Source organism: Geotrypetes seraphini, chromosome 1 (assembly GCF_902459505.1).
Source record: "Geotrypetes seraphini chromosome 1, aGeoSer1.1, whole genome shotgun sequence".
Taxonomy (NCBI): domain Eukaryota; kingdom Metazoa; phylum Chordata; class Amphibia; order Gymnophiona; family Dermophiidae; genus Geotrypetes; species Geotrypetes seraphini.
The window spans coordinates 38044669-38069303 of record NC_047084.1 but is presented as its reverse complement, the minus strand read 5'-3'; the positions used below and the strand labels follow the sequence as shown (position 1 = coordinate 38069303).

The window sequence follows — 24635 nt, the reverse complement described above, 5'->3', positions numbered from 1 at the left end:
GGGTTCCAACTGCCGAAATCTCTGTTAAAATCTACTCCAGCCCATCCTACCCTCCCAGCCCTCCCCAGCCCATCCCCCACCAAATGGCCATGCACAGACACAAACCGTACAAGTCTGCCCAGTTCTGGCCTTAGTTCAATATTTAATATTATTTTCTGATTCTAGATCCCCTGTGTTCATCCCACGCTTCTTTGAACTCAGTCACAGTTTTACTCTCCACCACCTCTCTCGGGAGCGCATTCCAGGCATCCACCACCCTCTCCGTAAAGTAGAATTTCCTAACATTGCCTTTGAATCTACCACCCCTCAACCTCAAATTATGTTCTCTGGTTTTATCATTTTCCTTTCTCTGGAAAAGATTTTGTTCTACGTTAATACCCTTCAAGTATTTGAATGTCTGAATCATATCTCCCCTGTCCCTCCTTTCCTCTAGGGTATACATATTCAGGGCTTCCAGTCTCTCCTCATACGTCTTCTGGCGCAAGCCTCCTATCATTTTTGTTGCCCTCCTCTGGACCGCTTCAAGTCTTCTTATGTCCTTCGCCAGATACGGTCTCAAAAAACTGAACACAATACTCCAAGTGGGGCCTTACCAATGACCTGTACAGGGGCATCAACACCTTCTTCCTTCTACTGGCTATGCCTCTCTTTATACAGCCCAGCATCCTTCTGGCAGCATCCCCACTGCCTTGTCACACTGTTTTTTCGCCTTTAGATCTTCAGACACTATCACCCCAATGTCCCTCTCCCTGTCCGTGCATATAAGCTTCTCACCTCCCAGCATATATGGTTCCTTCCGATTATTAATCCCCAAATGCATTACTCTGCATTTCTTTGCATTGAATTTCCTCTAACTTTTGCAGATCCTTTTTCATATTTTCCACTCCCTCTTCGGTGTCTACTCTGTTACAAATCTTGGTATCATCTGCAAAAAGGCACACTTTTCCTTCTAACCCTTCAATAATGTCACTCACAAACATATTGAACAGGATCGACCCCAGCACCGAACCCTGAGGTACTCCACTACTCACCTTTCCTTCCTCCGAGCGACTTCATTAACCACAACCCTCTGGTGTCTGTCCGACAGCCAGTTTCTAACCCAGTTCACCACTTTGGGTCGTAACTTCAGCCCTTCAAGTTTGTTCAACAGTCTCCTATGAGGAACTGTATCAAAGGCTTTGCTGAAATCTAAGTAAATTACATCTAGCATATGTCCTTGATCCAGCTCTCTGGTCACCCAATCAAAAAATTCAATCAGGTTCGTTTGGCACGATTTACCTTTTGTAAAGCCATGTTGCCTCGGATCCTGTAACCCACTATCCTTTCTTTCAGCAACACTTCCATTATTTTTCCAACAACTGAAGTGAGGCTCACTGGCCTGTAGTTTCCTGCTTCATCCCTGTGACCACTTTTTTGAATAGGGACCACATCCGCTCTCCTCCAATCCCCAGGAACCACTCCCGTCTCCAGAGATTTGTTGAACAAGTCTTTAATAAGACTCGCCAGAACCTCTCTGAGCTCCCATAGTATCCTGGGATGGATCCCGTCTGGTCCCATTGCTTTGTCCACCTTCAGTTTTTCAAGTTGCTCATAAACATTCTCCTCCGTGAACGGCGCAGAATCCACTCCATTTTCTCATGTAACTTTGCCAGACAATCTCGGTCCTTCTCCAGGATTTTCTTCTGTGAACAAAGAACAGAAGTATTTGTTTAGCACATTTGCTTTTTCCTCATCACTCTCCACATATCAGTTCCCAGCATCTTTTAGTTTAGCAATTCCATTTTTCATCTTCCTCCTTTCACTAATATATCTGAAAAAAATTTTGTCTCCCTTTTTTACAATTTTAGTCATTTGTTCTTCCACTTGTGCTTTCGCCAGACGTATCTCTCTCTTGGCTTCTTTCAGTTTCACACTGTAGTCCTTTTTGCACTCCTCTTCTTGGATTTTTTTATATTTCATGAACTCCAACTCTTTCGCCTTTATTTGGAGAACCATATCGGCTTCCTTTTTCTCTTGTTTTTATTGATTTTCTTCACATAAAGGTCCGTAGCCATTTTTATCGCTCCTTTCAGCTTAAGCCACTGTCTTTCCATTTCTCTTATGTTCTCCCATCCTAACAGCTCTTTCTTCAGGTACTCTCCCATTGCATTAAAGTCTGTATGTTTGAAATGTAGGACTTTAAGTATTGTGCGGCCGCGCTCCACTTTAGCCGTTATATATCAAACCAAACCGTTTGATGATTGCTACTTCCCAGGTGAGCACCCACTCAAACATTAGTGATACTCTCTCCATTTGTGAGGACCAGATCCAATATCGCTTTTTCCCTCGTGGGTTCCATCACCATTTGTCTGAGCAGAGCCTCTTGAAAGGCATCCACAATCTCCCTACTTCTTTCCGATTCCGTAGACGGAACATTCCAGTCTGCATCCGGCAGGTTGAAATCTCCCAACAACAGGAACCTCCTCTTTCCTTCCAAACTTTTGGATATCCACAATCAGATCCTTATCAATTTGCTGTGATTGAGTCTGAGGTCTGTAGACTACACCCACGTAGATTGAAGTTCCATCTTCTCTTTTCAGAGCAATCCATATCGCTTCTTCCTCTCCCCAGGTTTCTTGCATTTCGGTCGCTTGGATATTGATCTTTACATAGAGAGCTACTCCTCCACCTTTTTGACCATCTCTGTCCTTCCTAAAAAGATTATATCCCGGTATGTTTGCATCCCATCCATGTGATTCACTGAGGCATGTCTCTGTGATTGCGACAATATCTAGATCTGCCTCTAACATCAGGGCTTGCAGATCATGAACTTTGTTACTTAGACTGCGAGCATTTGTGGTCATCGCTTTCCAGCTATTTTTCAGTGTTAATCTCTTTTTTCTTATAGATTTTTGTTTTGTTTCACTTTCCGTTGCAATACTAAGAAATGAGTTGCTGATATTGTTTATGCTGCAATCTTTTCTTTTGCCGGGGGTGGTCTCTATAATTGTCCTTCATACATACACCACCTCCACCTTCTAGTTAAAAAGCCTTGAAACATATTGTCTAAATTTCTCTGCAAGGTTTATTTTTCCTGCTGTAGGAAGGGTATACCTCAGGGTTCTTCTTTATCAGCTACCTTATTTAACTTGTTTATTGTGCCAATTGGCAAATTTTTCCAAACTTGGATTGCAGTACTGGCTCTATGCAGACGATTTACAGTTTTTCTTTGAATTTCCCACTGACTGTGTTCAAGGTTTTCAATTGGTAACAGCTTATATGGATGCCATTGTGACCTGGATATCAACAAAATGTCTTCGTCTAAATGTATCTAAAACAAAAATTTTGTGGCTTTCAGCTTCTGGAATTATGGATGCCCCTCCTACCTTTGTGTATGATGGGGTGTCAATTCCAGTTCAACAGGCAATCACAGATCGTGCGGTCCAGCAGCCCCCCTCCTGCCCGATCGCAGTGTTCCGCCATCTCCCTCCCTTCACCTCACCTTAGATGCCGACTCCGAGTTTGCCAACTTTAATTCTTTTTCTCCCAGCCGCACGCTTTCAAAAAGCTGTGCACGCGCGGCTGTCCGAGTTTTTCATGTTTCTCTGCTGCAACTTCCTGTTTCCGGTTGCGTCGGAGAAGCTTGAACAACTCGAGCAGCCGCGCGTGCACAGCTTTTTGAAAGTGTGTGGCTGGGAGAAAAAGAATTAAAGTTGGCAAACTCGGAGTCGGCATCTAAGGTGAGGTGGAGGGAGGGAGATGGCGGAACGATCGGGCGGGAGAAGGGCTGCTGGACCGCGCGATCCGTGATTGCCTCACTGCGGAGACAAGACCATTCACCGCTCTACGGGGCAGTGAATAGCCTTGTCCCCGTCCCCGCAGCGACCACTATTTTTCTCTCCCCGTTTTGGTGGGTTACCCATGGCTACTCGCGGCTAGCCGCGGATAACAACCACCGTGTCATTCTCCATACTTTCAATTGCAAATGAGCTTTGGCTTACTACTTAACAGAGAACTCTGCCATATAGAGCATCTCCTCAACTTTTTGTCACCTTTTACCCTAACAAGTTGGGGCATCCTGTATCCAAAAGAACTATATCTACATGGTTAGCGGCTTGTATTGCTTTCTGTTATTCTCAGGCTGGGCTGCAACTAGGGAGTTAAGTCACAGCCCATAAAGTCCAAGCTATGGGCAGCTTCAGTTGCTTTCCTCCGCACAACTCCTATTGATGAAATCTGTAAAGCTGCCACTTGGTCATCAGTTCATACATTCACATCTCACTACTATCTGGAATCTTATTCCAGACAGGATGGTCACTTTGGCCAAGCAGTATTACAAAATTTGTTTTCTTAATGGCTAGCACTCCCTCCATCCCATTCTGGTAAGCTAGGGAGTTCCATATGTGAGAATATGCTGCCTGCTTGTCCTGGGATAAAGCACAGTTACTTACGTAACAAGTGTTATCTAGGGACAGCAGGCAGATATTCTCACAACCCACCCACCTCCCCTGATTGACTTCTTTGCTTGCTTACAAAACTGAGGAGCCGTGAGCCTACGTCAGGCAGGAATGCACTCACACATGCGCGGTGTGGGCAGTTCACAAACTTTCTCAAGTTCTTAAATGGTGATGCACTTTTAAACCTGTCTGTACCGAGGCTCCATGGATGTCATCACCCACATGTGAGGATATCTGCCTTTTGTCCCTGGATAACACCTATTATGGTAAGTAACTTTGCTTTCTGGGTTCTCTCAAGTGAGAGGGAGCATCCTAAAGGTGTGTGTAGTCTTTTTTTTTTTTCCCTTCTTGCGAGCGAAGTTGCCAGTTTGGGGTGTAAGGTGGTAGTTTGTAGGCCATAAAGGTTGGTACCATGTTGTGGAAGACTTTGTAGGCTATTACCAGGCCCTTGAATACACATCATTTGTTGATAGGTAGCCAGTGAGCTGTGTGCAATGCTGGGGCGATTAGGTCACATATGTGAAGGATTTTTAGGAGGCAGATGGCGGCATTTTGTATTCATTGTAGTTGATGGAGATTTTTTGAAGTGAGGCCGTTATAGTGGTGTGTTGAAATTGCTTAATCATCCATGTTAATAATGTAGTTAAACAAAATATCTTTAAAAAAAAAATGTAGACCATCAGCCAGGTCCACACATGAGAGACTTGAAATACTGTCTAGCTCACTCATCTTCATCTTCTTGTTCATAATCTGGAGGGGAGTTTGTATTGTAGCTTCTGAAGGGTAGGGGCCAGCAGATGGGACTGTGGGCTTATGATAGCTGCCCTAAATTCAAGCCTGGAAAGGGCACCTTACTACATCACTTTTTAGAATGCCTCACCCTCACTGGCTTCTAGAAAGGGCTGTTTCATGTGCTGGGACGGTGGTGGATGGACCTTGTGAATGGTCTTATAGGATACTCATGTTGGGACTTACTTCTAAACTGGAACAGCAGGACTACTGTATAGCTGCATGTCATTTTTTAATGGGCATTTAATTACTACAAGTGGTGATGACCGCTGAGCCACCGGCTTTGCCAATATGGACCAATAGCATGTTAGAGATGGCGGCCTGGGAGTGTCTCCACTGTACCCAGAGGAGGCTACCTATGCAGACATGTCTCTCTCTGACAACGGTTTTGGAGTCTTTACCATGTTTCTTCCATGGCTTCGGGGGGGAGTGGACGTGGGAGGGTGGAGCTATTAGGTTTGGAGGTGGGAGGTAAGGGGTGCTGGGAGGTGGGGTTGGGTGAAAATTGTAAATACTTGGGTCTGCTTGAGGCTGGGGCAGATTGCTCTTTAGATGCCATCACTTTCACGATGTTCGGCTATGTTTTGGCTCTGTATTTCTTGTTATGCTTGCACTGTGATATGCTGCCTATATCTATACCATGCTTCAAGTTGACTTAGATAAAGTTTAAAAAAAAAAAAAAAGAGCTGGAGATAGCGCTTGTCCCATTCTTTCTTTATGCTTATAATTTAATTCTGTTATTGTGCAGTTCTGTTTTTAAGTGCTCACTCAGTTTCTTCTAAATTTCAACATCGGCAGCAATAAAACAGCTTTTTTTTCTGTATTTTATTTAAAGCTTCAGAAATGGGTTTCAGGATTCTCAGCATGTCTTCAACAATTCTCTTAAGCTCGGTGTTGAGAATTTTGGCTATAACAGTACCATCTATTTTCTTTCGATTTTGTTCACAAACTGACATCGGAATAGGCTAGTACCTGAATAAATTCATGTAAAACCGTTCTGAGCTCTCCTGGGAGAATGGTATAGAAAATTGAAAAAATAAAAAATTAGTTCTTGATATACTGCTCAAAACAGTCCACTACAGAGTTCCATTTAATATATTGTGGGAGTGTTAACTTGGTTCCATCCATTCTTTTCAGAGCAGCAAAATAATTGTTTAAGAAGTATTTAACAATTACAATAACATTAGTCTTATTTCTGGGAGACTGAAGTCTTTGGCTAGGAGGTGCACCACTGCATGTCACATGTAGTGGCGTATTTAAAGCCAGATTTACATCCTTTAAGGCAGTTTTCCATTCCACATCTTAAAGCAGTGTTTCCCAATCCTGTCCTGGAGGACCTCCAGGCCAATTGGGTTTTCAGGCTAGCCCTAATGAATATGTATGAGAGAGATTTGCATATAATGGAAGTGATAGGCTTGCAAATCTGCTCCATGCATATTCATTAGGGCTAGCCTGAAAACCCGATTGACTTGATGGTCCTCCAGGACAGGGTTGGGAACCACTGCTTTAAGATGTGGAATGGAAAACAGCCTTAGCAATAGAATGATTATATCTATTTAAATTATAGCAGTTTAACAAAATAAAATGTACAATTTTGCATAGAATCTTCTCATTTAACAAAGTTTGTTCATGCAACCATATCTTGATTCTTTTCCTGAATAAAAGGAGCTGAATTTCCATTGGATGGGATTGGCTACATACCCATTCACATGTTGACCTTATAGCACAGTAAGGAAGAGAGAGTTTATTGATAAGTTAAACTTGGTATATTAATCTGAAATCATCTTTAGCTGGCATAGTAGTTAGAATTTTAGATATGTGCACTTTGGCCCTGATTCTGTAAAGTGCATCTCGATTGTAGGCAGCTGTAGGCGTCCTACAGGTGTCTAATCAACCAATCGGGAGGCACATTTTCTTAAAAAATGCTCCCCAGGCAGGCCGCCTATATTGAAGGTGCCTCCGGGAGCCTAGGGAGGCCCGCAAGCCCACCTAAGCTCGCCTAAGGCTAGGCGGTAGCCATAGGCGATCCTAGGCAGCCCTACACGTCTTGGGGGTGGATTTCTGTCAGCAGGAGGGGTTGGGCACCCTCCTGCCACGATGGTGGGGTGGGAAGGGGAGACTGGCGGCCACTATACTAATCGTGGAAAGGAGATCCCTTGCCGCGATTAAGTATAGCGGCCGTGTCTAAACAAACCCGATTCTGTAACCGGCATCTGCAACATAGACGTCAGTTACAGAATCGGGTTTACTTTGGTCCAATTCTGTATAGGACGCCCGGGATGGGTGTCCTATACAGAATCCCGGCCTTTTTTTATACAGTGAAAAATATTTAATTGGCTTGTCTTATAACAATTTCTGTACTTTTCCACTTACCTTTCTAGGAGAACAATAATGGCAAAGAGGAACAGAACATTGAGCATGATAAAGAATTAGAAAAGAAAGAATTAGAGACGATAGATATATTGCAGGAAGATGATGAGAATCTTCAGCAAAATGGGACCTGCCAGCTTACTGAGGAAAACCTTCCTAATACTATGGAAGTGGTATAATGAATGGAATTAACTTTCAGCCAAAGGGGATTTTTGTACCCTAAAAAGGGAAAGAAAATTGCAGCATTAGTCACATGAACTGGTTAATGCATGGTAGTAGCCCTCACCTGTGACAGCTTTGTTTTTGGTTCTGTTTTAAGTAAGAGAATATACAAATTATTGCTACATGCAAGAAAACATCTGAGACACCCCCCTTCCCCCTCAGACCTGTCCATGCAGTATGTAATAAGTTTGGTATTTCTGTGATGGCTATATTTGTTCTAAAAATTTGCGTTAGTATTTGCCAGCAGCTGCTAAACTTCTCTGTTTCTACATAGTTGTAGGTTTGTACCATTCAAAAAGTAGGGAAGATGCACTGGCATTTAAGATGTTTTCTGGATTCTGAAATTTGTATTGTTTAATGTTGATTTATTTCTCTGTTTACTGTTAACATGCTAGTGAAAAATCTTACATTGCCCCCATGTAAATAAAAATGGATGTTTTAACCCTCATTTAGCTTTATAGTTAGTGATACACTGCAAGAATAATTTATGTTTAAATTTGCAGTTTTGTGGATTGTTTTCTGCTTATTTGATGCTGAACCTTATATGGTCAATTGGTTATTAATATCCATAAACTGTGAAGAAAACTGTAATATATCAATGCATGTCATAGTTTTATTTTAAAAAAGGAAAGAAAAACTGTCTTGAATACTAAACAACTAGTAGTATAAAGCAGCCTATACTTTTTAATTTTTTGATAAATTTCATTTTAAGAAATACTACGGTTAATCTAGTTCATTACTGGCACAGGTGCTGTTCTGAAAAATACAAAATAAATCAAATGCTTCTCTTCAAAGTAGAATAAATAGCACAAGCTGCAGCTTTAGTGCCTTCTTAAAACATGGGTTGCTGCTTTCTAGAACCTTTCATGTACTTATGCCTTTCAGTTTATTCAATAAAACAAAACATAGGATGGGGACCGCTCTGATTCAAACACAAGGATAATGTTTGTTATGTATCCACTAAAGGCTAGATCATACATGAGCAACTCCGGGCCTCGAGGGCCGGAATCCAATCGGATTTTCAGAATTTTCCCAATGAATATGCATCAGATCTGTTTGCATGCACTGCTTTAAATGCATATTCATTGGGGAAATCCTGAAAACCCGATTAGATTCTGGCCCTTGAGGATCGGAGTTGTCCATGTCTGGACTAGATGGAGAGCCATGTTTTGATGCAAAGCACTTGCCTCTGGAGTCGGTCAATTTCAATGATATTGTTCACAAACTTGTACAAGAAAGTGTAACAAACACCACCCACAATATCTTGAATAAACAGTAGCAGAAATGGCAGAAATAACAGGAACACTTGCCACAAAAAAATTGGCAGTATGTTTCCTGTTGTTTCTGCCACTGCTTATTCAAGATATCATGGGTGGTGCTTGTTATACTTCCTTGTATAAGTTTGTGAACAGTACTGTTGAAATTTACTTTGACTCCAGAGGCAGGTGTTTTGTACCGAAACACAGTTCTACTTAAAGTCTCTTTTTTAGTGGATGCATAGTAAATGTTACCCTTATGTTGGAATCAGTGCACTTCAAGCCCCTCCAATTTTTTTGGTTTTACATTATTATTGTTGTCCTTTGGGGGAGCTTCTGTGTTCTTTTTTTTTTTTTTTTCTTTTCTTTTTTTTCCAGTTTATTCACACATGATGTGCATAGAAATCCAACTGAAAGCCCATGGACATCTGTGTGGAGGTGGTGCTTCTAGTGCTATGACACATTTTTGAGTAGTACTCACCACTAAGAACTGATCATTTGTTCAGAGCTGGTTTAGAGCTTGAAATAAAATTGCAGTTTGGGACCATCCTATTTTTCTTTTCTTTTCTTTTTTTGTACTATGATAGCCAAAAATTGTTATATCTAAATAAGAGAGCCCTTTACAAACACTTTTTGCAGTAAGTAGCTTAGCTGGCTTTGCTGAACTTTCAGTTTATCCTTTATTGCTGATAGTGTTGTAGTGCAGAAGGAATTTTATGAGAATTATGTTTTTAAAGACTGACTTCACTTTGCTGAGTGTTAAATGTAAAACCAGTTATAGGAGAAATGAGTGTGGAGTATTACATATGTATTGTCATGACAAAACCTTAATGCTTCACAATCAGTTTGCTTAATACTGCAAACAGTAAACTCAATTGTGGCTGTATTTTAATACTGTCAAATTACAGAATTGCCTTACTTTAATGGAATGCAGATAGAAAACAGGGCATAACCAGTTATATCTTTGATATTAACATATTGAGTCATAGGCAAGCAGTTTGATTTTTCTAAACTTTTAAACTATGAAATATTATACATTTTGTGAAAAAAATAAGCCAGTTTAAAGTATTGAAGCCCAGTTTGTGAAGATTGTTAATTACTCTTCTGGATATTATATACCTAGTATAGAATAAAATGATGAAAAATACTTTACCATGTAAAGTATGTAAAGTCATTTGTGATTTGGCACATCATCAGCTTTATTTTGCTTTAACAATGACAACTTGTATGCCTAGAGACTGATGGATTGTGTGCTTAGGGACAGCAGCTATCTAAGAACGTGACAAAATTGTATACCTGTTACTTTTGGTATTATTTCACTAATAAACCTTCAAGTATTTTAGAGGGTAATTGTGTATAATTTTTAAAATTTGGTTTCATATTTTTATATTCAGGTTGTGTTTTAGTTTACTTTTATTCATGTTTTCATGTGTTTTGTATCTACGTAAAAAGGGTATAGTCATAGCTTTGTACAATTTCCAATTCTTGTACAACCGTACTCTATTCTTGAACCCTTGGGTAGTCAATCCCTTCTCTCGAGATCTCTTGTAGGAAGCTTCATTTGCATACTTTTGCTCATCCTCTCTTACCTCTGAATTGCCTTCTAATTCTTCATTTGTCTTCCTACAAGAGAGACAGTAGAAGCTTGTCTGATCTGCTTGTTTATTTTCTATAAAATTTAGTCTTTTCTGCTGATTTTTGTGCTGCAGAGGATCCTTTTTGGGGACAGCTCTGGCTGTGGGAGACCGCAGACTCTGAGGCAGAGAGTCTGCTTTCAGGGAGCTGGCTGTAGTGTACCCCTTGGATAGCTTGCATTCATATATCAGGGCTCAGGGATCATTCCCTTGGGAGTATAGCTCATCCCAGGTATGTCCACTAGTGGGTTTGAGCACAGGTTGCATGACTCTGGGGCGGTCCTTCCAGGATCGGGGCTGACTGCATTCCTCCCCCCGTTTGTACGTGCAGGCTTCAGAGGGGGTTGAGGTCTCCAGCCAGGACATCTGGCCCGAGAAGTAGTCGGAAGATACAGACAGACCACTTCCCAGGCTTGAGGCAGAGGATCTCCCTTTAAGCTGTGTCAGCTTTCATCTTGCAGCTCCCACACATAGCATTGCACAGTGAGTAACAGACTGACAGCCTGAAAGATTGATTTTTTTTTTTTTTTTTTGGGGAGATCTTCAAAATTTAATTTTGGAGGGTTTCAGAATTAGTCCTGGGTACCCCCACCTGAAAAATCCTAAAATCATCTTTTTTTTAAGTTTTGGTGTGGTTTTCCTGGTCATTTTAGCACTAAAATCACTGCCACTGTGGCCATCTTGGATTTCCCGATTTCAATTTAAAAGCTTATTTCTGCCTCAAAACACCTAGTTTTTGTTCAAAAACAGGTAGGATGGACTCCTCTGGGCAGGATACTTTGGATTCATGCCCTATTTATGGCAGATTGCAATTGAAGGAGCATACGTGTTCTACACAGTATGTGTTCTATACTATCTTGGCGCCCCCTGTCCCTTCGGGGTTCTGAGTCCCAGTCCACCTGAGGACCATCTAAAAAGTCTAAATTTGAGCTGAGCAGCTTGAGTGCTAAGCTCAGCTGCGATTCAGTTGCAAAATCCCACAAAAGCACAAAACAGGACCCTGATCTGTGAGATGCTCCAGATCTTGGGGAGGACTTTACTGTGCGCAGATTGTTCAGGCTGTCAGCGCTAGTAGAGTTGATTTCAGAATCATTTCAGGAGTTGAAGACTACTCAGGCCGCTGAAGCATAGTCTCTCTTCTGAGTAGCTCTAAGCCACAGTCCTCCTGTTTTACAGAGCATCCAGAATTATGAGGATGCTTATGGATCACTGGAAAATGCTGGAAGGACCCCTGAGGATGGCAAAGGCTAAGACTAAGCTGTATCCAATGGCTGCTACATTTAATCAGCTTTTTGTTTCCCTAAAGGTGGATTCTTTGGTGGCACAGGTTACCAATCATACATCTCTCTCCAGTAAAGGTGGCACAGTATTGTAGAGCACTCAAGTCCGCAGAATAGATTTTGTGTTCAAAAGGCTTTTCAAGTCCATGGCCTCTATTTGAAAGTGACTGCAGCGGTGTCATTTGTCACTAGAGCCTATCACTCTTAAGTTGCAACATGATCCAAACACTGTTGTGCACAAGGATCTCCGATTTTTTGATTACTGGAGTGGATTACATGGCTGATGCCCTGTATGATCTCTTCAGAGTTGAGCAAGCTCTCGGCTTAATCTATCTCTGCATTCAGAATGCTGTAGATCAGGGGTGTCCAACCTTTTTGCTTCACTGGGCCGCATTGGCCGAAAAAAATTTTCTGGGGCCACACAAACGCTACAGCAAGACAGAGGAGGGAGCTGGCAAGACAGTAAACACCCTGGGGCAGTAGAGGAAAACACTGCATCGCCCTCGACCAGGGCCGCACAAAATACTTCATGGGGCCGCAAGCGGCCCTCGGGCCGCAGGTTGGATACCCCTACTGTAGATTAAACAGTGGTCAGGTGATTCTTCCTCCAAGGTGACTCTGAGTAAGCTGCCATTTAAGAGGTACTTATTTTTTGGTAAGGATCCACAAACCAAAATCCTTACCTGACAGCAGGCCCCGGTTCTCTAAGGGATCGGGGCGTGGTTCCTTTCATGCTTCTAGGTGATATCATCAATTTTCTGGAGGTTCATCAGTCCAGGGACCATTTCAGAATGCCAGGCAAAGGTTTGGAGGGTCTAGGCATCTACAATCATTGGAAGCCCATTTTTTTTCCACCTCAAAGAAGCTGTTATGACACCAGGCCAGCAGCCAAGTCTCCATGCATTGGAGGGAAGCTTTTGGCGTTTTTAGAGAAATGGTGTAAGATTACCACAGATTGTTGGGTGCTGTACATTCGCTGGGAAGGGTACAAGCTCAAGTTTTATCATTCCCTTCCAGATCTTTTCCTGTACTCCCCTGCGGGAAGACTAGACAAAACAGCAAAGGTTACAGTGCAGAGATTGCAGATTCAGACTCAGGCTCCGGCAGATACTCGATTTACTTTATGGTGCCAAATCGAGGTTCAGAGGATTGGAGGCCAATCCTGGATCGCAAGGCTGTCAATTTGGTTCTCAAAATCCCGAGCTTTCGGAGGGAAAATGGTGAGGTCAGTAATCTCATTGGTGGCACCTGGGGAGTTTCTAGCCTCTCTGGATTTAACAGAGTCCTATCTGCATGTTCCCATATTTCTAGAGCACAGGAAATATTTGAGGTTCCGTGTCTTGGAGCATCACTTCCTCTGTGCTGGCTACAACCCCTCAGATCTTCACCAAGGTGATGATGGTAGTCACAACTCACCTGCACAGACTCTGCATTCAAGTCCATCTGTATTTGGATGATTGGCTTATCAGATCCCAGACCAAGTCAGAGGGATACCAGGTGGTTCACCAGGTTGTCCAGTTGCTGCAGAGGCTAGGCTGGGTGATCAACTTCCGGAAAAGTCACCTCATTCCAATGCAAGAGTTGAAGTATCTGGGGATCCATTTTGTCATGGGAGTGAAAAAAATCTTTCTTCTAGAGGCAACCAAGGAGAAGTTTTTCCAACAGATCTGAGTTCTTCGTATGCTCGCTCCCACAGCCTGGCAATACTTGCAAGTGCTGGGGTCAATAGTTGTTCAGCCATTCTAGGAGGTGCTCCTTTCCTGTTGATTTCTTCAGAGAGATCCACTGCATCAATGACTCCCCTGGATAGCGTGGGCTTGTCAAAGTCTAGTCTAGTCTAGCCAGAGGACTTCCACTCTGTATCCTGGACCTGGGTCATTCTGATGATGGATCACCAGCCTTTATGGCTGGGGGGGGGCGCATTGTGAGGGGCATCTGATTCAGGGATTCTGGTCTCCTTCCCAGATGAAGTGGTCTATCAATTGGAGCTTTGAGCAATTCGTTTGGCTCTCCTGAGGTTCGAGAGTATTCTGCAGAACAAGGTGGTTTGAGTCTTCTCAGTGCAATGGCAGTGGCATATGTCAATCGACAAGAGGGCACAAGGCGTGCACCCCTACAAGTAGAAGCCCAAATGCTCTTTCATTGGGTGGAAACTCATCTGCTAGCACTTTCAGTGGCACATGTGGCAGGAGTGGCAGATTTTCTCAGCCGCTAAATCCTGGGTTCGAGTTAGGCGTCACTATCCCAGAAAGCTTTCACTTGTTTAGCGAAGAGATGGGGGACGTCTGACCCGATGGCCTCAGATTCCAACAAGAAAGCACCTCTGTTCTTCAGCCGAAGGCACGAACTAGGAAGCGAAGGTCTGGCGCCATGGTTCAGCCGTGGTTCAGGACAGGGCTTCTCTGTGCCTTCCCTCCATGATAGGCCATCTGCTGCATAGAATCATGGCGAACCAGGGAAGGGTAATTCTGGTGGCACTGGACTGGCCAAGGTGATCGTGGTACGCAGTTTTGGTACATCTATAGATGGGTCAACCTCAAATTTCCCTGCCATTCACACCTCCTCAAGCAGGGTCCAATAGCTCTGCAGAATCCAGAATGTTTTGGTCTTATGGCATGGCTCTTGAGCATGCAGCACTAATGCACAGGGATTACTCAGACGGTGTAGTTGCTACCATCCTCCAGAGTAAAAGAAAATCGACCGTTGTAGTGTACACGAAGGTCTGGAAATGTTTCCAATCCTGGTATGCTTGTAAGGGTGAGGACCCAGGCTCCTGTGTCTGTTCTGGTGGTACTCACCTTTCTTCAAGAAGGTCTAGAAAAGGACCTGGCTGTCGGCTCTCTGAGAGTTGCAGATAGCCAGCCTTTCTTGCTTCAGCCCTAAGCCCCATGGGAGCTCCCTTGCAGCTCTTTCGAATGTGGTTAGATTTTTAAAGGGTGTGTTATGTCTCCGCCTTCCGCTGCGACAATCATTTTCAACCTGGAATCTTAACCCAATTCGCAGGACACTTGTAAATATGCCCTATGAGCCACTGGACCAAGCTTCTTTGATGGATCTCGCCATCAAGACAGTATTTTTGGTGGCTGTTACCTCCACCTTGGAGGGTATCCAAGCTTCAGGCTTTGTCCTGTAGAGATCCTTTTCTTAGAATTATGAACTCTAATGTGACTCTGTGCACTGTCCTCCACACCCTCTTTCCTGCTAAAAGTGGTCTCCAGCTTCCACATTAATCAGGAGCTGGGGCTTCCAGTGTATGCACCTTTGGGTTCAAGGAAACATGACATGTTGAAATCTCTGGATGTGTGCAGGCTTTTGCTAAGCTGTTTGGAAGTCACAAACGAGTTTCGTATGTCAGATCATCTGTTTGAACTGGTTGGAGCGGCCTGAAAAGGCCGACTGGCATCAAAGGCCTCAATATCCCAGTGGATTTGTATGGCCATCTCTTCCACCTATATCAGAGCAGGGAAGCAACCTCCTATTTCAGTAAAGGCCCACTCCACGTGAGGCATTGCTTTCTCGTTGTCAGAATCTTCAGTGGTTTCCCCAGAAGAGATATGTAGAGCCGCTACTTGGTCTTCTCTGCATATATATATTTACAATTTTACAGAATAGATGTGGTGGCCAAGCAGGATTCTGCATTTGGATCTTCGGTCCTGGTAGCAGGCCCATCAGTCCTGTCCTGAATTTGAGAGACTGTTCTGTTATGTACTGAGGGTTCAGGAATAGAGGGAGGTTGTACAAGAAGGAAAGATTAGGTTCTTACCTCATTAATCTTTCTTGTAAACCTACACTCTGTTCCTGAAGCCCACTATGGGAGATTTCGATTCACCTGCTGTTTGCCTCAATCAGTAATGGTTAAGTTGAACTTCTTGTTTCTTCTGCCAGCCTTAGCAAGAATATCACCTGTGATGTTCCCCCTCTCTGTTTGTTCAGAGGCTGGGTTCTCATTGTTCAGTTGTTCCATTGTTTATGCTATTTTCCAAATGTTTATTTGTTATGCCATTTCATGATATGAGCAGATTAGACATGTTTCGCAGGGAGTTTCCCCATACCCCTCCCTCTTCTGTGTTCTCTACAGGAAAGACTGTCTGTTTTGTTGCACGTTGAGGAATTGGAGGGCAGTCCAGAGATAAGAGAGGTCTGCCTACTCTACTTGGGGGTGGGTCAGTAGAGTGGGCAGACCTGATGGGCTATGGCCCTTATCTGCTGTCATCTTCTATGTGTTTATGAGGAGCAAAAGTATGTAATTTGAAGCTTCCTACAAGAGATCTCACAAGAAAGGATTGACAACCCAAGGGTTCAGGAATAGAGTGTGGGTTTACAAGAAAGATTAACAAGGCAAGAACCCATTCTTTCCATCTGCAATCCAGGTTAATTATAGTATTGATATTTCAGGCTATAATCAAAATAAAGATTGTTATTCTAATACGTGTACTGGTAACATGATTGGTATTTTAAATATTCCATGCTAATTGCATTTAAGCCTTTGTAATAAAGTTTAATTTGAAGAATTTCTCCCATATAGGGTCAGCTCAGTGTGTCAGTGGTAAACACTGTATACTGCTATTTAGCCAGTGATATGCAATGACATTTATAGTAGAGGATTCAGTAAATGGGCCAAACAAAAAGCAGGGCTTGGTGGCCCCCACAGAACATCTCCCACCCTCAAAAAAACAAACCTCAACAGAATTCCCACAAAAATAAAAATAGTTGCTCAGTGTATCCAACACAGCACTCTCACTCCAGTTAAAATAAGACTCATCCCTTGTTTCTTCCCTTTTTATGTCCTGAAAACCTTCTCTAGTTACTACCCTTCCTCCCCTCTCTTTTTTCTTTCTTTATCTTCCCCTCCTCTCCTCTTTACATTCTGCTCCTATCGCATCACCTTCTCTATTCTCCTCTTGCCACTATACCCAGTAGAGCAGCAGGCTGAGAATCAGAAAAGTCAAGAGTTTCTATCACAGAAAAACACTTACTGTACCTGAATGTAATTCACTTTGAACCATCTTAAAAAAGGCATGAGATGAGCTAAATAAAAACTCTGGCCAGTGGAGGCCAGGATTATTTTAAAATTTGGATCACACTGCTATATTTACCTTTGTTGTTTGGCCATTTAATTTTTCTAATCGTGTTGGTCCCAGTCTCTGGTTTTTCCTTTCTTCGATCTTCTCTCATGCTAGGGTTTCCTGTCCATATATCATTTTTCCTTTTCTTACTGTCGCTTCACCCCCTCCTTTACATCCATATCTGACTTTGATCTGTTCCTTTCAGGTTTTTTCCATTTATTTTGCCTTCATCCACTCTGATTGAATTCATTCTTACTATTCAATCTCCCTCTTTTTACCATGCCTACCTACAGCTTTCCATCTCTCTCCCTTGCCCAGACCCTCACAATCCCCTTCCTCTTATTCTCCAGTGTTTCACTAACTCTAACCCCCTGCTATCCAGCATATCCTTCATCTCTCCTTCCCCCACTTGCCATCCATAGTAGATGACAACAGATAAAGACCTATATGGTCCATCCAGTGTGAGAATGAACTCATGGCATATGGTATGATGTAACATTGTAAATGATGGCAGATAAAGACCCAAATGGTCCATCCAGTCTGCCCAACCATACATGCTCCATAGTTTAAATGGTCCTTTTTCTTAGATATTTCTGGGCCAGAAACCCAGAGCCCTGCCCAGTAAAGTGCTTAGGTTCCATCTACTGAAGTCTCCATCAAAGCTCAGTCCAGCCCATCTAATCCATCCCAGCCATTGAAGCCATCCTCAACCAAACGGCCTTATATGGACACAGACCATGCAAGTCTCCCCAGAACTGGCCTTAGTTTTCAATATTTACTATTATTTTCTGATTCTAGATCCTCTGTGTTCATCCCACACTTTTTTGAACTTCATCACTATTCCCGTCACCATTTTCCTTTCCACCACCTCCCTCGGGAACGCATTCCAGGCATCCACCACCCTCTCCGTAAAAAAGAATTTCTTTACATTGCTCTTGTCTACCGCACCTCAAATTATGTCCTCTAGTTTTACCATTTTCTTCTGGAAAAGATTTTGTTCTACGTTAATACATTTTAAGTATTTGAATGTCTGAATCATATCTCCCCTGTATCTTTCCTCTAGGACAGGGGTGTCCAATGTCGGTCCTCGAGGGCCGCAATCCAGTCGGGTTTTCAGGATTTCCCCCATGAATATGCATTGAAAGCAGTGCATGTAAATAGATCTCATGCATATTCATGGGGAAAATTCCTGAAAACCCGACTGGATTGCGGCCCTCGAGGACCGACATTGGACACCCCTGCTCTAGGATATTACATATTCAGGGCTTCCAGTCTCTCCTCTTATATCTTCTGACTCAAACCTCAAACCATTTTCGTCGCCTTCCTCTGGACCACTTCAAGTCCATTCTTACGTCCTTCACCAGATACGGTCTCCAAAATTGAACACAATACTCCACCATCGGACCTGTACAGAGGCATCAACTCCTTCTTTCTTCTACTGGTCATGCCTCTCTATAGTCAGCCCAGCATCCTTCTGGCAACAGCCACACCTTGTCACACTGTTTCTTCACCTTTAGATCTTCAGACACTATCTCCCCAAAGTCCCTTTCCCCATCTGTGCATATCAGCCTCTCACCTCCCAGCACATACGGCTCCTTCGGATTCCTAATCCCCAAATGCATTACTCTGCACTTCTTTGCATTGAATTTTAGTTGCCAGATAGACCATTTCTCTTACTTTTGCAGACCCTTTTTCATGCTTTCCACTCCTTCCTCGGTATCTACTCTGTTACAAATTTTGGTATCATCCGCAAAAAGGCAAACTTTTCCTTCTAACCCTTCAGCAATGTCGCTGACAAACATATTGACCAGGATCAGCCCACAGGACATGAGAGACTGAGTCCCTGAGAGACTCCACTACTCACCTTTCCCTCCTTTGAGCAAATTCCATTAACCACCACCCTCTGGCATCTGTCCGTCAACCAGTTTCTAATCCAGTTCACCACTTTGAGTCCTAACTTCAACCCGTCAAGTTTGTTCAAGAGCCTTCTATGAGGAACCGTGTCAAAGGCTTTGCTGAAATCTAAGTAAATTACATCTAGCATATGCCCTTGATCCAATGATATCTGCATTCTTGATCTGTCCTTGACATTTTTGAAGTATAAACTGTAGAAGTTTGCCTGGCACTGATCTTATTCCACACTGTTGAAGCTCATGCCAGTCCATCCAGATATGTTTTTGAGCACAGAAGTCTGACCAGTATTGTCCTTGTTCTCCCAACTACTTGAGTTGCCATTGAAGCTCCACTCCAGTCCATCCAAGTCTGTCTAGTCATAATCAGGGCACAGACCATAGAAGTCTGGCCTTACTTCCCAATTACTGAAGATGCATCTAAGCACTACTAAGTTTGTTTTGCTTCTTTTGGTTTTCCGTATAGGAATCATTTGTGTTTATCTCACATGTTTGAATTTTGTTACCAATTTCATCACCACCACCACCTCCCACTGGAGGGCATTCAAGACATCTATCACCCTCTCCATAAAAAAATTCTACTGCTTTCTGAATTTTAAACTCTCTCTAACTTCTCCATCTGCCATCCAGTGTCTCTCCTCTCCCACATGCCACATACTTCACCAGGCAAGTTTCTGTCCTATCCATAGCACAGAGACACATCTAGTAACCCTTTGTAATGAAATTCAGTGCTTTCTTGACCAGGCTCACTCAGTGATCTTACTTTCATTGGACTTTTCCTCAGCCTTTGATCGATTAAATCATAAGATACTTTTGTCATGTCTCAATTGTCTTGGCATCTAATATAATAAAATGATAGGCCGCGCATGTGCATTAAAAAATCGTGTTCCCTGATCCCGTCACGGAAAAACGAGTGCGCATGCGCGCCTACAACGTCACCACAGCCTGCTCTCCACCTTGCGCCGCTGCAGGCCCCACACTCGCAACTCGTACATCCGCTGCAGCCTAGCAACTCCGACCACAACCTTCCCCCCTCAACCGCCTATGCCGGCTCAGGCTCCCGCCGCAGTGGAGGGATGAAAAAGCCTATGACCCCCATCTTCAAGGTTTGTCTCCAGCGCCTCTTATTTGCTCTGCGCTCACCTCTCTTCCGTTGACTCCGAGAGGGCCGCAGTGCGACCGTGTGGAAGGAGGGTGGGGGGAGCGAATGGTACGGTCGGATGGGAAGGGAAGCAATGGTACCGGCTCCTCTCTCGAACTGCACCAGGATCGAGAGAGGAGCTGCAGCACCAGCTTTCAACTTAAAACTCCTGGGCCTGCCTCAATCTTGACAATGATACAGGAAGTGCTACCACTTTTATTAGGCCTCTTCCACTCTCCTCAAGCATTCTTTTCACTGTGCTCAAGTTCTTCCAGTGGGCCCATGTTGCCATAGTAACATCAGTGCAAGATCTGTGGGTGGAGACGGGTCAAGAACTGGCCACTTCCCTCCGTGGCTTTGGCCTGCCAGTCAGTGTGGTGGTTGCTATGGAGACAAATCCCAGAGGGGCTCAGGAAGCTCTAAAACACATCCAGAGGGCCTACAAAGTGGGAACCTATGATCAGGGGCAGAGCAAGGTAAGGGTATCATAGGGATAAGAAGGAGGAGAGGGGAGAAAAAGGAAGGGATGCCTACTGCTGGATAGGGGGAGAAGGAAAGAGGTGCTGATGGACAGGGGGGGTGACGAAAAAGGAACAGAGGCCTAATGTTGGACAGGGGGAGAAGGAAAGAGGTGCTGCTGGACAGGGGGGAGGTAAAACAAAGGGAGAAGGGCTGCTGCTGCATAAGGAGAGCTGTGAAGGGGTAGTGGTGCACACAGGGGAGGTAAAAGGAAGGGAGAATGGACAGGGGGAGCAGGCAAGGGGTGATGATGGGCAGCCAAGGAAAAAGAAAGAAAGCGGCTAAGGAGAGAGAGAGAGAGAAATAAAGACAGACAGACACACATATATTCTAGCAACCGTTAATGTAACGGGCTTAACGACTAGTAAGGAATATTTTCCTCCATAGTTTTCAATCATATCTCTTACAGGTCTTACCAAATGGTGATTGGCTTTTGTCCAGATCTATCTTCTACCTATTCTTAAGGTGGCCAAACAGGTTGAAAAAGTGACAGCGAAAGCTAGAAGGATGCTAGGTTGCATAGGGAGAGGGGTATGGCCAGTAGGAAAAAGGAGGTATTTATGCTCCTGTATAAGACTTTGGTGAGACCTTATTTAGAATATTGTGTACAATTCGGTAGGCTGCACCTTCAAAAATATATAAAAAGGATGGAGTCAGTCCAGAGGAAGGCTACTAAAATGGTATGTGGTCTTTATCATAAGGCGTAAGGGGACAGACTTTGGAGGAAAGGCGGGAGAGGGGAGATATGATAGAGATGTTTAAATACCTTTTTTAAAAAAATTCATTTATCATAATTTCAACAAAACAAACTTATTGAATGGACAAAAGTTTTCCCAATTTTCAATATAAAGAAAATAAAATACTCATTCAAATTTTTAACTACATTCAAACTTTTGAATAGTTCACATTTGGGGGGGAGAAACAATTCACATACCATTAGGAATGGAAAATTAGAAAGATTTAGAAAATTAACAAAAATGAATTTAGTAGCTTGTCTACATTTTTAAATCAGACCAGTAAATTGGGATCATTTGGAACTCTGCAATGTCACTCCCTTCCCTTCCAAGAAAAACTGCAATTGGGAGGGTTCATAAAAGACATCCAAGTAAATCACACATTTAAAAGAATAGTGCAATTTAAATTTTGCCCCTAATGTTTTAACATCTTTCAATTCTAGGAATCTTTTCCTTCTTGTTTGTGTCATTCTAGAGACATCTGAAAATATAGAAATCTTGCCATCCATATAGGAGACTTCTTTTAACCTAAAAACTAGGCGAAGAAGCGCTTCCTTATCTTGTAGAAATACAGATGTCACTAGAAGCATTATTCGATCTACAACTTCTTCTGAAGTCTTCAGAATTCTAGATAAGTTCATAGGACTTAACTAATGAACATTAGATTGAACAACTTCTGAAGAAAAAGGTTTTTTAACAGAAGCAGGTATAAAGTATATTTTATGTAGAGGAGGAAGCCCGTCTTCAGGGTATTTAAAGACTTCTTTCAAAAATTTCTAAAACAACTCGTTTAAATACCTATTTAATGTAAATGTACATGAGTTGAGTTTCTTTAATTTGAAAGGAAACTCTGCAATGAGAGGGCATAGGATGAAGTTAAGGGGTGATAGGCTCTGGAGTAATTTAAGGAAATACTTTTTTATAGAAAGGGTGGTAGATGCATGGAACAATCTCCCAGAAGAGATGGTGGATAGGCATGTGGGATCTCTCGGAGAGAAAGAGATAATGGTTACTGCGGATGGGCAGACTAGATGAGCCATCTGGCCTTTTATCTGCCATCATGTTTCTACTGTGTAAGGTGCCTCGGGGTTTTATCCTCTAATTTACTTTCTTCAAAATATTTCTGGCACCACTTACTCTGCTAATATAGGGCTAGATGCACTAAAGATACCGACTCGATCACTGTTGGCCAATTCTCCAGCAGTGATTGATGCGCTATCAAGTTTGGAGGCAAATAATTTGTTTGGAGGTGCAAATCATTTGCGTGCAAACGCAACCGATCAATTTCTCAGTGAGTGGTTGACAGTTGTACAGAGCCCTAACAGTAGTGAACAGGGGAAGCAGCCTCCTGTCACTGCTGCAAGGGTTTCTTTTTTTTTTTTCTTAAGGGCACAGATGGTGTGTGTGTTACTGCCCCTTCCCCCTGAGCCTCTGCCACCGGACACACCCATCCCAAACCTCCCTGTACCTTTTTAAAACGGAAGCAGGATCCACTCTCTAGCTCCTGCTTCAAGCCCTCCTGTCTAAATGATGGACTTTCCCCTCCTCGGTGCATCAGGCAATGCACAGGGAGGGGCCAAAGGCCCTGATTGGTTCAGATGCCTAAGGCCCCTTCCAATGGGTGAGGCCTTAGGCACCTCCCTCTGTATCTAGGGGATGGGGGGAATACAGTGACAAATTGGTTTTTATGATTGCTAAAACCCCATTTGGAATAGCCAAGCGATGTTAGTGCATCAATCGCTTGGCTATTTTGCATGGGGTTTTAGCTCATTTGCATGACTGGATCAGAAAATGGATGAGCGAGAGGGAAAGACAAGCGGTGGGCCGTTTTGTATAACAGCTGTGAAAACAGGTTTAGTAACAATCGCTGACTTTAGTGCATCTAGCCCATAATCCTTTGAGAGCAGCCCATACTTTTAACACTGAAGATATAAAAAAAATTTTGTTTCATCCTAATTTATCCCAGACAGACTCTGCACAGTTCAACATTTGTCTCCAAGCTCTTTAATCTTGGGTTAAGACTATTCATCTCTTTCTGAACATAACTAAGATGTGAGGCTATTTGCTTTCCCAGCCCTTCGAAAAATCTGTCTTACCCTGTTTTTACACTGAGATTTTGTCATCCTGTAGTGTACAGCAGTACGCATTCTCTGCGTTCTTTGACTCTCCCTTTATTGCACAAATTGCCTCTTACTAGATCCTCTTTCTTTGCTGTGTCAGATCAGAGCAGTTTTGAGTGTTCTTCCTGCTTCTTTAGTTTGCACTCACATCCTGACCCTTGTGATTTCCAGAATCGACTACACTGCATTACACAATGGCTTCCCTCTGAGGAGCATTAAGCAGTTACTCCAATCTGCATCTGTCAAATTGTTGCATGATGCCATAAAGTAGACCACAATGGATTAGATTTATTAGTTTGATATACTGCCTTGTGAAATGGACAGCAGCTACTGTCCAGGCTGTTCACAATAAAATAGGAATAGAAAATAAGATAACTAGATTATATAATAAAAAGCAACCTACATACAGTTCCACAGTGACCATTAAACAATAATCCATATAAGCTGAACAATCTCATTAGAAGGCATTTTGCAAGATCCAGGTCTTCAAAAGCTTATGAAAACCTAGATAACTTGTCATACTGCTGATTAGAGAATGACACGGGGACCAATTTTTCCCTGCCCCTGCCCCATTCCTGCAAGCTCCATCCTCATCTGCACAAGCCTCACACACTTTAAAATCATAAGTATTCAAGACTTATACAGTGAAGGCAGAGCTTACAGGAATGGAACAGGGACAACAACAAAATTTGCAGGAATGGGGAAAATGAATTCCTGTGGGGATGGGGACAAATTTGTCCCTGTGTCATTCTCTACTTCTTGCAACATGTGTGATAACCCATTTACTGTCTCTCCGCTGGCAGCACTCACAGACTCATGTTGAATACCAACTCAAGAGCCTAATGACTTGTGACTCTCAGTGGGTCATATATGTGATTAGGTGCCCCTGTGGGTTGCTATACGTGGAGCGCATGTGTAGAAAAATCAGAACTAAGTTGACTGAACATAAGAGCAGATTACATCTGGCTGTCAGGTCTGCGCCACTGTTTGGAGCGGGGCCATGATTTTCATCAATTGACGTGGTTTGTGCTTGAACAGATTTCAGAAACTTTTAAGGGAGACAAGATGGCTCATTTTCAAACTTAGAGAACAATTTTGGATTTTTCAACTTCATACGGTTTCTCCCCAGGGGCTGAACGATTGTATAGAGCAGTGGTT

At 43.0% G+C, this 24635-nt stretch overlaps 1 protein-coding gene across 5 annotated transcripts in view; it reads left to right on the top strand.

The window, feature by feature from the left end:
• Positions 1-16415, top strand: part of SREK1 (splicing regulatory glutamic acid and lysine rich protein 1) — a 324223-nt gene extending 307808 nt beyond the window's left edge. For all 5 annotated transcript variants that reach the window (XM_033930011.1, XM_033929984.1, XM_033929975.1 and 2 more), the window contains one exon: positions 7607-16415. In XM_033930011.1, the coding sequence (XP_033785902.1) occupies positions 7607-7774 (168 nt within the window). In that variant the 3' untranslated portion in view covers positions 7775-16415. The remainder of the gene's footprint in view (positions 1-7606) is intronic.
• Positions 16416-24635: the final 8220 nt, after the last annotated feature.